We start from the raw sequence: 14,302 nt of genomic DNA, 5'->3' as shown, positions 1-14,302 counted from the left end.
AAAGCTGCAATTGAGATTCTCTGTTGCAAGTTTAAGTCCTTAATTCTTAGTAAAAGTACAAAAGTATAAGCATAAAAATAACACTAAAATATTATTATATAAAGTTAAGTTTATATTTAGTAAATGCATACTAAAAATAAAAGCAGTCATGGTGCTGATTTGTCAACCGAATCGCTTTCATGTTGCAGCTGATTAATTTCGGGGCTAACTATGCTCATATTTAATGAGCATAGGCAAGGCTGATTACGGTTACAGTATGTGAATAAATATCACATCATGGCTTCTCTTTTTTTTCCTTTTGTTTTCATCCTTGACTTCTTTACTGCTTTCTGCCACTGTAGCACAGCACCCGCGGGACTCGTTTGGAATCGGCCTGCACGTCGAGTCACACATATCAAGGTGCAGCTGCATGAGGCCGCTGACTTTATAACAGCAGGAGAGTTTATTTATCGCTGGCTTTAGCTCGGTTGGTGGAGCAGGAACAGAGGCTGCAGTCCTCGACGCACTGGTCGCAGGCTCGTCTCCCAGCCTGCCATCCCCCGCTCTCCCCCGCCCCCCACACTTCCTGTCTCTCTTCAGCTACAAAAAAACTGCTACTACAAAAAAAACTGGATCTAGACTCCTCCTATGATTGACAGGGTGTAAGCAATCAATAGCGCGATGTGTTTAGTTACAAATGAATATTCATGTCAACATGAATGATCCAGCAGGTCAACATCCCTGGGGGCAGTTAGTTGATATGATCTGTGTGTGTTTGAGTGACAGTAGGTGGTTAGAATCCAGTCGGAAAAATCAACCTCACATCTCCGCTGCTCTCCCTGCACTATAACTGTGATTGACAAGTCCTCCTGAAAGATGCTTCGAGTTAATAAGTAGCTGTCACTCATAATGAAGCAGTTTTGCGGTGTGCACCGAGGAGATCCACCGAGGTGCTGCGGCTTAAAAAAACCAGCGTTCGGACGATTTCAACACGTAGAAAAGGAGCGTCTTTGAAGGGCTTTTTTATAAATGTATACTCACTGATGCAAAATGCCTCATGACACAAAGATGAGGAATGAAAAGACTTCCGCAGCCGGCGACTGCATGCACGTGTTATCTGTATATTAGTCAGGCTTAAGCTGCGATGACAAAATTCTCTCCTCCAAAGCTGTGATAGCTGTGTTATTCCTTGCGTGCGTCTTCAGTCTCCCGGTCGACGAGCTTACGTTATATTTATTGTAGGGTATTTCTGTCGGCTTACGGCGGCTGACAAGAGTCGAGTCAAGCAGATCAGGAATTCAATTTGCTGCCGAGACACTCGGGTTAATCAACAAGAAACACACAAAAAAAAAAGGCGAATGGACTCACCCACCTTTAAAAAAAAAAAGCACCCACACACAAACATTAGTTGGACAGTGGCTCATACACAAAAACACAACAAGGCAAACAGGCAAGAGGATTAGTCCGATGTTAGCCAGGCGGGTGTTTGTTTATCCTTGTAACGACACCACAGAGTGACAATGCGTCCAAGTGTGTACACACAAAAACACATGTACGCTAATAATGGCACCAGACAAATAGTTTGAATGGACGCTAATGTTGCAGCGTCGCTCTGCAGAGACAGGGGGGGCCTGATCCGTCCTGCATGCAGCTATCAGAAGCATGCTGAGCAAAGGGGGGAACGTAATTTGAGCGTCTCTCACAGCAGGTAGCGTATTCTGTAAAAAGGAGTAGGACTATTTTTCATGGAAGAAGACAAAAAAAGGGATTAAAGGAAGAAGATGATGTTTGTAATCAGTGCAGGTTGCAAAAGCTGTCCAAGGCCAATATCACTCCACAGGGTGAAATCTGTCCGGTGACCAGGACAGTCTTTGGGTGCTTTTCAACAGCAGGAACTTTCACCAGGAACTAAGAACATTTTGAGGTACTAACCAGGGTCTAAATTTAGTTGGCGGGTAATTGATTTATCCCCGGAAAGTAGTACTTTTCAAAGGTCCAGGAACAGTTCAGGGCAGGGCCTGCAGTGCTTCTGATTGGTCGAGCACTCTCAGCGTTTTATCTTCCCGGGACGCTGTGGAAACACAGACAACAATGGGCCACAGGAACAATGTAGTTCCTCGGAGAGAAGTTCCTGGAACTTTCAGTTCGGGCGGGCGTCCTAGATTGAGGAAGTGTAGTTTAGCGCCCTGGCCTCCGCCAGATGACGTGTTTTACGTAGTCTAGCAGAGGTTTTCCAGGGCCCATTGGAGAAGCGGATAGTGTCCTGAGTGAAAGTAAATTTTTTTCCTATCATAATGGCATTAACTCCCTATAATAGCATGATAGGACTGAGGTTGAAAATCGGCGAACTGGCCCTTTAAACAACATGTCCATAACGTGGATTTTTGCCACCTGTTCCGGAAAGTTCTAGTTCGATGTTCCACTTCATGTCAGTCTCAGCATCCTTCTCCTTTTGGCAACTGGCCCTTTATAACTGCTGTCATCAGACCCCGTCTAAAAAAGCCTGTGCTAACTACAAGCCCATTTCCAATCTCTCATTCCTACAGAAGGTTCTGGGAAAAGTAGTTGAAGCCCAGCTTCAGGACCACCTAAAATCCAACAACCTCTATGAGAAATTAAAGTCTGGTCACAAACGACCTGTTAATGGCGGCTGATGTCGGCTCCCGATGTCTTCTCATCCTACCTTCTTGTAGCACTTTGAGATTTGCTTCAAACCGATAAGTTCCCCAAACAACCGCATTTCAAAAACTCTGTACTATCCCTTTAAGAACTAAAGTAAACTCCATCACGACCAGAACAACAACAAAATCAATTTATATACCCGTTTAGCTACGACATCACGCACCGATAGTCTTTCCATCCTGAGCTTTTGTCAATTAATTTAAGAGTGGAGAAGATGCTTTGGATGCTACGGGTCATTACGTTACTCTTCACAGAGCCAGAGCTGCACATTCAGCTCATTTTGTTACACAAAATGGCTTTTACTGCTCCGGACCCGACGAGTCTACCTGAGTGCGGTTGGCACTGTCAAAACAAAATGCACTCTTCTTTCACAAACATCCGTGTGCTTGTGTAACTTTGTGTGTGTGTGTGTGTGGGTGCAAGTTGCGGCAATCTCTTACACTGCTGCTGTGAAGGAGTGATAGAAAGTGTGATAAGGAGGAGGAGGAGAGGGGAGGAGAGGAAAGAAAGTTGGTCCGAGAGGAAGGGCGACATGGGGGGAGCTGGGGATTGAGGGGCTCAAACTGCAGCACAAACTTTCTTTACTTTGGCGCAGGTGCCGTGAGGGAGAGCGAGAAAGGATGCTGATAAAAAAAAAAGGAGGGAAATGTACTCACACAAAGCGCTAAGAGCTCTATTTCCTCCAGTCCCACATATTAATCGATTCCCTTTGAGAAGTGAGAGGCCATTCCTCATCTGCGAGACAGCCGCATCCAGCTATCGGAATAATACACACGCTCTAACATACGACCGCTGCACACAGACGCACGCACGCGCAAGCGTTTCATACACAGTAACATACAGACGAATACAAAACAAGTAAAGTGTTACCAGGGGACTCTCGCTGAGGACAGCCTTACCGAGGTAATAGGGTATCCGACAACACCCCAGTGATGTCATTATCGCAGTCTGGCACCCACACACACACTCAGCCAATTATACACACACACACACAAGTACAGATTGCCTTTGTTAGCAATATATTGACACACACATATACAGTACAGAGGCGCATTTGTGTACCCGCAGCCCACTTGGATATTTTCCGCACGGAGGCGTTTGACAGTGCGGCGGGCCCTGTGGTTCGGCGGGCTGAAGACGCTCTCGTTAAATGACAGTTTGATTTAAGACAAACAAAAACAAACGTCTCGGCGCAGTAATTGGACAAACTCATAAATGATGTCATAAAATGTTATTTCTATCCTCTCCCACTCTCTCTCTCTCGCTCTCTCTCTCGCTCAGTCCCTCCCTTCTGCTCTGATTTGCTATTTGACACAAGCAGGCAGCGACAAACATCAGAGTGTGTGTCAGTGTGTGTGTGTGTGTGTGTGTGTGTGTGTGTGTGTGTGTGTGTGTGTGTGTGTAATTATACCGCCTGAGGGGAGACAACAACAGGGATGGATGAATAATGTCCTTTGATCACAATAACACACACACACACACACACACACACACACACACACACACAAACGTTTGCATCAACTACATTAATGCTGACAGTTACATCGGGCGCGTGGGATAAAGAAGTTGTTTTTAAGCCACCGGCCGCCATGAAGCACAAATATATGAAGCGATGGAGTTCATCAATATGCGTGATCAGAAAACACTCTTCATCACCCCGGGATCTATCGACAAGTCTCACCATTATGGATCGATAAATTACATAAAAACCCGCAGCGCGTTGGCGTGTGTGTGTAGTGTACACTGGAAGCATGATTGTGCGTCATCGTTTGGTTAATTAAATGGAAACATTGAGTAACTCAGGCTGATGAAGGCTTTCTCTTTCTACCACCATGAGGTCCAGTCCAGTCAGGGGCGTGTCCAGGGGGTGGCTTTGGGTGGCATGGGCCCACCCTGAAATCTGACTGGCCAGCCCTTGTTCCTAAACTCTGAATGGCTATCTCCACGGCAGGAGGCGGGGCTTAAGTTCAAACCAACGTATTTGGCAGACTGCTGGTAGCTTTTGCGGCCCTTCAATGTAGCTTTTGTTTGTACTTCATACTGTGACTCTTTGATGATTTATATGTTGCTGTTCTTTTTTTTATTTTTCAAAAACTTACCTTAATGTTAGTAGTTTAAGTGTACGTATATGATTATTGGAGACAGAAATGGTGAATAATTACGCACTCATATGTCATGGCGGCTCAGTGGTAGAGTGGGTCGTCACTCAACTGGAAGGTTGGGGGTTCAATCCCTGACTGCTAAACTCAGCTAGACACTGAACCCTAAATTGCCCATTCTGAACACTGAACCCCATTTATACACCAATGGCTATGCCGCCAGTGTCCACACATATTCTGATTGGACATGGGCACTTAGGCCTCTGCCATCAGTGTGTGAATGTGAGTGTGAAAGGGTGAATGTGACATGTAGTGTAAAAACGTTTTGAGTGGTCAGAAGGCTAGAAAAGTGCTATACAGATCGTTTACCATCACAAGTCAGTCGCCCAGTTGGGCCAGCCCAGTCAAAACAGGCCCTGCAGTCAGTCCCTGACTAAACTGTACGTCCACTTTTTAAGCAGGAATAAAATCCCCATAAATAATCCTGTCGCCACTAAAGCAATCAAGTTCAACAATGTGATTCTCATACACCTGCTCAGATATCAATGGTTGCAAACTCCATGCAAGGCTCAGGCCCAACCGTTGGGAGCAATGTGGCATTAATGTCAAAGTGGACAGGAGATGGAAGGCGTCAACATTCATACCTGCAAATACAGCTGCGGAGACCACTGCAAAAATATGCTTTTCTCTGGTTCTAATATTTATAGGTTTGTGTAAAATCAACTTTTGTTTTATTGTTTACAACATTTCTTCCGACTTCCAAATTACATATTCTCATTTATGTCCTTTTTTTGCTGAAAATGACCAAAAGATGCAAAAAAAAATGTTTTTCCGACGTTGAATAAAGCAAAGAAAACAACGGAATATTAATGTTTTAACTCAGGAAGAGTTCAGAAATCAGTGTAGCAATTTGGTGGAATAACTGGTTTGTAATTACAGCTTTCATGCACCTTGGCGTGCTCTCCACCGGTCTGTCACATTGCTGGTTTTTAATGGGGTTCAGATCTGGATTGGGCTGGCCCTGACATGTAGAGAGACATGCTGATTTAAGGAACAAATGGAGTGGTCTCTTATTATTTTCCAGAGCTGTATTCGACAAACAGATCTACCTGCAGAGCCACAACTTGTCCTGAACGCAGCACTGGCTCAGAACGCCAGGGCTAAGAGTAACTTGAATTTTGTGTTCGATATAATGCGTTAAAAATCATTTTGTGCAAATAATCCTGACCTGGACTTTCGGCATTCACACTGGGTGAATGGGTGTCATAGGCCCACGTGGGATCGTCAGGCTTTGCTCTGAATACAAACACACATGAGATGCCTGAGCTCCACTAAGCATCACACACATTAATCATATTCATTAGTTTGTTTGAATCATTGAATAATTAATCAGCCCATGTAAATGAAGTGTCATTTGTTCAAGACGCTCAAGGGATGAATTTGGAATTCAAGTGGAACTGCGTGTTGGAGTGTGTGTCGGTGTGTGTGTTGCAGTAAAGGCGTCATACATAACGCGCACGCACACTCAAATAACGGCAGCGCTGAGGAACATTAGACTATCACAATATTTCCCGACTATTTAAACAGTTTTTTGTTTCATTCAGACGTGTTTGTTTTAGTCTTCAAGAGGCACAGCCGAGTAGGACATCTCCCATCGCTGCTGTTAACACATCTGGTGCAGACAGACCCCGGTTTAATTCACGTGTCATGCTGTTAAAAAAATAAAAGGAGAGACGAAACAGCTGCAGCAGCAGAAGAGCAGCAGACACATCAGAGTGGATGTGTCGAAGGGCGGCTCTTTATTAGATTCTAAAACAGACGCGAGAAACACAAAGTGGACGGTGTCAGAGACTAAAATGATCCATGCGCCTGTATTTAGCACTGAGCGAGTCGATAATCATTCAGCGTGCTCATTACATGAAGCCAGACCAGACATCCGCCCGCACAATTAAACACGTGTTTAAAAGTTGATGCAAGAGAGGAAAAAGACAAAAAAATATGAAGGTGCCCTCCCTGTTTTAAGGAGCTGCCAGGGTGGTACCTTTGAGCTGAACTGATGAGAATGCAGCAAGAGAAGACATTTCTCTCCTTAATCAATAATGTATTCTTTTCAATACAGGGAAGTGATGCATTATTCAACAAAGGGCTGAGAGATGTATGGATGGGACTAACGTGGGGCGATACCGCAACATTTATCTAATTAACAAGCAAGAGTGAGAGACGGAGAGGCGGACAGGGACGATGCACAAGTAGGAAAACAGAAAAGAATAATAATATGGAGGAAGATGAGGCGCCTTTTTTTGCCTTTTATGTCGTTATTTCGAGAGAGGACGGTGGATAGTGTTGGGAACAGGGGAGGAGAAAGTGGGGGTGAACATGCGGCAAAGGGCCAAGGGTGGGAGTCGAGCACGGGGACGCCGCATCAAGGACTGTGGCCTCTGTACAAGAGGTGGGACAAAATATCGTCGTCCTGACTCGTGCAATACAATTATCGATAGGCTGGCACCAAATATCAATATATGGCACTCTAAACAGAGACACGCTTATGGCATGAATGAGGGTAACGTGAATGGAAATTAATTGGCCAAAGATATCGTGATGTATCATTATATGATTGTCTTGCAATATATCAATTATCGCAGAATCGTGACATCATTATCGTGGGCCACATATCATCTATCGTGTATCGTGACGCGTATCGTATCGCATATAGCATAGCGTATTGCATCGCAAATCGCATCACATATCGCATCGCATATCGCATCTTGTCACATATCACACCGTGTATCGTATCGTATCATATCGCATTGCATTGCATATTGCATATTGTATCGTGTATCGTGAGTTACCCTGCAATTCCTATCCCCACTCTGTACGTGGGTTACTAATATAACCGCTGAGCTAAACCAGTGCCTCAAAAGCGTCTTCAAAAAAAAAAAAGGGGCTGGGGGGTCAGGGGGCTATAAGATACCATTCTCCAGAGATTGGTGTAAAAATGCCTTTGATTGAAAGCCATCGTCACCAAGAGAATTAGCCCCTTTGATGGGCAAAGGATCACACACACACACACACACACACACACAGTAAAAGTATATTCACTGCACGCACAGGCATTAAAGCATACATACGCGGGGATATTTCACACATGTCTAAGCACACACAAGTATGAAGGCATAATCGTGAATAGACAAACACACCGAGGGTCTTACAAGGCGTAATCATTGGAGGCGAAGCTTCTCCTCACATTTCACATGAGGATTAGAGAAAATCTGCCGGGAACAAGGCGGCAGAAAGACTAACACTTCAGAGAGTAACCGTATAAACCTGAACCTACACAGGGTGAGGAGTTATATAAACTTTAATAGAGAGAGAAACGACCATGTGAAGCTCACAAAGACAGGATTCAGCGGAGGACACAGGAGAAGAATCCATATCGTGTTTGGGGTGGAAGCACACTGCAGCGCTCTCTAGATTTAACTGTTGTATTTTTATGCGCTTGGGGGTGGATATCTCAAACTTAAGACCAGCATGGACGTTATTCTGCCGACTCGGAATATATAAGTGAAGACATGACCATTATATAATAACTGTGTGACAGTGATTATTCTCATAAATTTAAAGATTAAGCTGCAGAGGTCAGAGTGCATACTTTAATTTCTGGTCTGACTTTTTACTGTTTTGATTGATATGACCTTTACATTCTCTATCTTTAGCCCTGACCAGATCTCACGCTTGGATCTCAGATTCCATTAGATACTTTTATAGTAAATCTGGTGTAAATCAAGCATGATAATCCTCTTATGTGTCCTCAGTAAATTAACTGTTATCAGGGGAAAACTTTGCATCCCTTAAAATGTCCTTAATTAATAAGTTTGGAGAAAGGAACGTGAACTTTCTAGATGTGGAAGAGGGTCTAAAAAATGACTTGCAAGCTAATGGGGAGGTATTTTTAGTACACGATGCCTTGACAAGGATGAAAGCATTAAAAAGCAACTTACATTATACCTCTACCTTGAAGTAAACATGGGTTTGCATGCGGTGAAAGGTATCCAAAAAACTTCCCATGAAGATTTGAAGCTAGCACGGATAGACAGATAAGCTTAGGGGAAAGAAGGAAAACGGAAAAAGAAAACAAAGAGATCACAAAGTGGTGGGTCAAGCGCTTTAAAGTGGATTATTTTCCCCTCATCTGTTCCTGCAGAGGAAACACTCCGGCTGTCAAGGAGCTGAATTGCTGCTGTTTCAATGACACTCCCTGACAGGGGACACGAGATGTGTGTGTGTGCGTGTGTGTGTGTGTGTGCTGCTGAAATAGGTGGCGTGTGGCAGGTGCCAATCAGGACATTCTGTAATTCCCCTCCACTCAGCCTCGCCTCTGGTCAAACGGAGGGATTATCCCCCGCTCCCTCATATCTCTGCTTCCCCTCTCCACCTCCTCCTTCCTTTTACCTTCCCCCTTCTCTTCTCTCCTCTCCCTCCTGTTAAAGGTGTCACATGTATCATTGAATGGCCAATAAAGCAGCACCACGATAGCTTTAAGACATTTGTATATTAACTGTAATAAACAAAATAGTCGCCGAGAGGTTTCACAGCTGAACTGACCTCTAAACTGAATGTTTCATTATGGGATACGGTCGGAATTGGTGGGAAATCTGCTGGACCGCCTGAGAGAGAGATTGCTTTATGGCATGAAATAGGAAGAAGGAAGCTATTCTTTCAGTGCCACTGGAGCTAAAGATTTGAGATTTTCTTGCACTGGCGGATCGTGAAGAAAAAGAGCGGTTTAGAGAAATATTATTTATCCTCTTCTGAGAAGTCAAAGAAAAGTCAAGCGCACACTTGTGGCAGGGCTGGGGGAAAGAAGCTGTAGATTTTACCCAAAGAGGGGTAGTCATTTTGAAAAAGAAGCACAGTTAAACATTGATGCTTCAAAATGCTATATGTAGCATCTTTAAAGATCTGTCTGTCTAATACACTGTTTGTTAAGTCCTCCCCATTGGGAATCTGATGAATCTAAGGATTCATAAGTTAACCTCATGGAAGACTGGTCAATGGACTGGTCAACCTCACGGGGGACTGGTCAGTGTGCTGGTCAACCTCATGGGGGACTAGTCAATTGACTGGTCAACCTCACGGAGGAGTGGTCAATGGACTGGTCAACCTCACGGAGGACTGGTCAACCTCACGAAGGACTGGTCAACCTCACGAAGGACTGGTCAATGGACTGGTCAACCTCATGAAGGACTGGTCAATGGACTGGTCAACCTCATGGAGGACTGGTCAATGGACTGGTCAACCTCATGGAAGACTGGTCAATGGATTGGTCAACCTCACGGAGGACTGGTCAATGGACTGGTCAACCTCACAGAGGACCAACGGTGTTAACCTCATGAATTAACTGTATAGTAGGCTGTTCATTTATTCCTGTTCACAGTTTGGAGCATTTGGCAGGTGAGGTACATTACCTATTCAAATGTGAGAACCAAACAGTACTTGTGCACCTTTTTTAAGAGAATTCTGCACCACGAATGTAGACTTCAAAGGTTAAAGTTCACCCTACCACGCAGTGGCTGTTAGCCCAACTACTAAAACACCCACTCCTTCTAAATATCCTCACCTACCAGTCATCCATTCCTGTTCCCTACCTCTTGCTCTATACCTGCCTTTCAAATACTTTCTTCCTACACCTGTTCCTCCAACAGTTCTTTTCAGATACTTACCTAATCCACCTACCCCCTGCTTCCTCCACACTATCTCTTTCCACCAACACTAGCCTTGTACTTCTATGTTTCTTTCTCTTGACACCTCCAACACTCATATAGGGTTGATATTCTCAGATCAGCAATGCGACAAAGCCAAAACTTTTTTCCAAACCACTCAAAAACCAGGGCAATTAACAAATCAATCAATTTAAACTTGCAATCATTTCTCTCACACATTCAGCGTACTCCATACCCAACCTGGATTTGCACAACTTCATCCATTCATCAACAACATCAATGCAGATTCCTCCAGCAATCACTCGCACTCCCACAAAATCCAACATACACTGCATCATACCTTATCAGCCATGATCATGGACGACCCTCCATGGATGCCCAGGATGGGTATGAGCGTCTGCGAGGAAATAAAATCCAAAATCTGGGCGATGGCCTCCTGGTCGGTGCCATCCCCAAACACCACGCCATGGATCTTGGTCCCGGACATCAGGTCGCACATGTGGTTGATGATGCTTTTCGGGTCGGTCTCATTGACCAGCAGTGTGACCACGTTGACGTCGATGGGGTCCTCCTTGCTCCACAGCGCCCGGATGTCCCGGTCTGAGATGTAGCGCGTGCGTCCCAGGATCACCGCAATGTTCAGGACGGGCACTTTATCCGAGCCGCCGCCGCTTCGCTGCTTTTGAGCCGCCGCAGGATCCGCAATCAGGGTCACCGCCACCAGGAGAGCCAGGGATAGCAGCACACTATTACTACCACAAGTGCTGCTCCTTCTACCCCTCCTCTTACTCCTTTTGCTGCTGAGGGACATACTGCCAAACCACTTCATCCCCTGCATGGAATGAGGATGAAGGGGAACAGAAAAGATCAAAAGGGAAGAATGAAATGGGAGAGAGATGTGAGAGGAAGATGATGGCGGAGAGAAAAAGACAGGAGATAAATTGTTAATGCACAGCTCTTGAAGGCCACACATCCAGGTTGAATCTCACTTTTTCATTCCACTTCTTCTCAGTAACGTTATTAAACACATAAACCTTGCAAGGAGGGAGATGGCCTTGAGAGGAAGATGCGCAGCGCTGAGAGAAAGGGAAGATGACTAACAAGTATATACTTTATGGTCACGACTGCTAGGATCAGATGATTCAGGAGCAAACTGTTCTGTTCGGAGGAGGCAGGCGGACATTTATACAGTGTACAGGTGTTATATCTTCACATTCAGCCTACAGCATAGACTGACGCTTAGCTCGTGGGGGCTTGGAATGAGTGACAGCTATAAAACTGTACAGAACATTCCTATACTTTAGGTTCTATTACACTTCCTGCCCGTTGGTTGATTTAGTTGTTCAGTTATTGCAGTGGCATGCAGGGCAATAATATTTAATGTGTTAGTGTGTAAGAGGGTAACTTAATGCTTGGTTATTTGGTTTTTGTATTATAGAGTGAAGTCTAAATCCAATAGATAGATGATGGGGGGAAAGCAATAACTCGTACCTGAAAGTCCTACTTCATTTTATTTATTACTTTTGGGATAGCAATGTTGATCTTTCAGTCTGTTGGTCGGCACACCGCTTTGGTCCAGACTGAAGTATTACAACAACTACTGGATGGATTACTGTGAAAATTGGTGCAACCATTCATGGTCCCTAAAGGATGAATCCTTATGACTTATGGCATTGGTGGTCCTCATGATTCTTCTCTGGCAACATCCTCATGTTGGGTTTTTTAGTGAAACTATTGGATAGATTCTAATGAAATTTGGTACTCACATTCAAGATGAACTGTAATAACTTTCAATCAAGTGCCGCCATCAGATCAACATTTTATTGCACATTACAGTGACCAAAAACCTGCAAAACTATTCCTATCAGATATTCCCATTAGCCTCAGCTGTACCATGTGTTTATTGCTACTAAACAAATATTAACATACTACACCACTGAACCGATCTGGTGAAAATGGCTGCTTAGCATCAGCATACCGTATGGTATCATGATGGCCTTAGTATTTAGTCCTCAACAGCGTAGTCCCTACTTGTGGTAAGCTCTTGGTTTTGTTCATATAGGCTACATATAAAATATTTCTTATTTAGAGAACCAATCACAGCTTCCTAACAGGGCTATAAAAGATCAGTCACATTTCGTTTCCTCTCTGCAGTTACAAAAAGATTGTGTGTTGGCTTAAAACTATAAAAACTTACGTAATGAAACAAAAAAACTGGTGCATGCCAGGTGTTACTGACAGGCACAGCAATATTAGAGTTGTTTGGTAAGAATATCATATTATATAACAAATCTCTTCTCAGAAAGAAACTCTGACGTGAGTAGTGAGTAAAACAAGAGAAATAAATTGTTTCATAAATTTGGGGAACACACAGTGCTGATGCTTCTGTGAGACTTTCTTTACCTGCATTTGTCAAACAGCTCTGTAAATGGTTCAACATACGGAGCAGTCACACACAAACACAAACACAGAGATAAATCTTTATCCTGGAGGTAAGTAAAAGACAGATTACATAAAGGCTAAAGAGAACAGATGAAGATTAACCAGTGATATATAGCTTAGAATGCCACTTAAGGCCTCGGACAGGGGGGTTGAGCGGTTTGGGAAGGTAGGCGGCTGAGTTGAAACAAATGTTTCTTGTGGACGTGTGAATATAAGACAGTGATAGAGTCAGTGCTAAGAAGGCGACAGCTGTTACTCTGCACCAACCAGAGCGGAGGAGCACGGGTGACATCAGACACAAATCACAATCTACACCTCCTCTCTCCCGACAGACATAACTCTCGCTGGACCTCCTTGGATCTGATGCTCAGAGAGCATTAAACATCGAGTCAGTGAGTGTGTCTGTAGGTTTATCATCATGATATGAGCAGGTGTGCTGGACAGTAGAGAGTGAGCAAATCAGAAGGGCATGTAACATATGGCCACATAATGTGTCCATGCGCACTGTTGACGATTTATGGATACGCTGACAAGACCGTGTGTTTTTGTGTCGGTGCAGCGCCTGTTGGGGCATGATTGATGCGCAGGAGCTGTCGTTTATCAGGCTGCTGTTGGAACCAGTATAGATTTAAGCACTGAGATCATAAGATCATAAGAAAGTGGTTTCATTACCAGAGCGTTTGCACCCTTTAACATCAAACAGAACAGTGAAAACGAAGGAAGATATCCACGTGTTGCCAACCAATGTGTTTATATAAGTACAATAGATCAACTCCTGTAGATGTAACAGTTACCAAGAACGCTTTGTTTTTCCGTCCTGCTTCTTGTCTATTTGTCACTTGGCTAACATGATTATATGAAGCAACTACTTAGCCAAGCAATTATTTCCAAAAGGTTTTATGTGCCTCCTACGTTTGCCACCTGCTGTTTATTTGCCTTTTGGGTTTCAGAATGAGAATACTGTTTTGGTAGGTAATTAAACCAAACACTTTTTTTCTTATTTTTCTCACCAATACAGTTTTTGTAAAGTTTTCCATTATAGTTCGACCCTGCCTGCTTTTAGAAAGAAAAAATGCCTTTTTGAAAGTCTAATGACGGTTTTGCATTATTTCCTGTAGGCTACATTTTGTCATACCTCGTGATTCTGTTACCGAGTTGAGACTCCAGTGGAAGGCTCTATTGTGAGCTGAATAATGCATGTTAGCTCACTGTGTCGTCCTGTGTTTCTTTTTTTTTTTTTTAAACAAGCACAGGACTTCTTGTCCCTACTGCCCAACTGAGCATAAATTGTGTTAGAACAGACTTGGGAGGATGAATCATCCAAATCTCAGTCCATTCACTGCAGAGAGAGGACCAGTGTCTAATGGATTCCTAGTGTCT

The 14,302-nt window shown here is 43.9% G+C and overlaps 1 protein-coding gene across 1 annotated transcript in view; it reads right to left on the bottom strand.

Annotated features, from left to right (window-relative positions):
* The window catches only part of grin2aa (glutamate receptor, ionotropic, N-methyl D-aspartate 2A, a), a 157,177-nt gene extending 145,859 nt beyond the window's left edge, over positions 1–11,318 (bottom strand). The window contains exon 1 of the mRNA XM_069675915.1: positions 10,821–11,318. Within this exon, the coding sequence (XP_069532016.1) occupies positions 10,821–11,318 (498 nt within the window). The remainder of the gene's footprint in view (positions 1–10,820) is intronic.
* Positions 11,319–14,302: the final 2,984 nt, after the last annotated feature.

The sequence above is a fragment of the Semicossyphus pulcher genome, unplaced genomic scaffold (assembly GCF_022749685.1).
Source record: "Semicossyphus pulcher isolate SPU_LCO1_2020_fin unplaced genomic scaffold, fSemPul1.0.p SCAF_25, whole genome shotgun sequence".
Taxonomy (NCBI): domain Eukaryota; kingdom Metazoa; phylum Chordata; class Actinopteri; order Labriformes; family Labridae; genus Semicossyphus; species Semicossyphus pulcher.
Note: the sequence above shows the minus strand (reverse complement) of the source record. Positions and strands in the feature narration are given on the sequence as shown.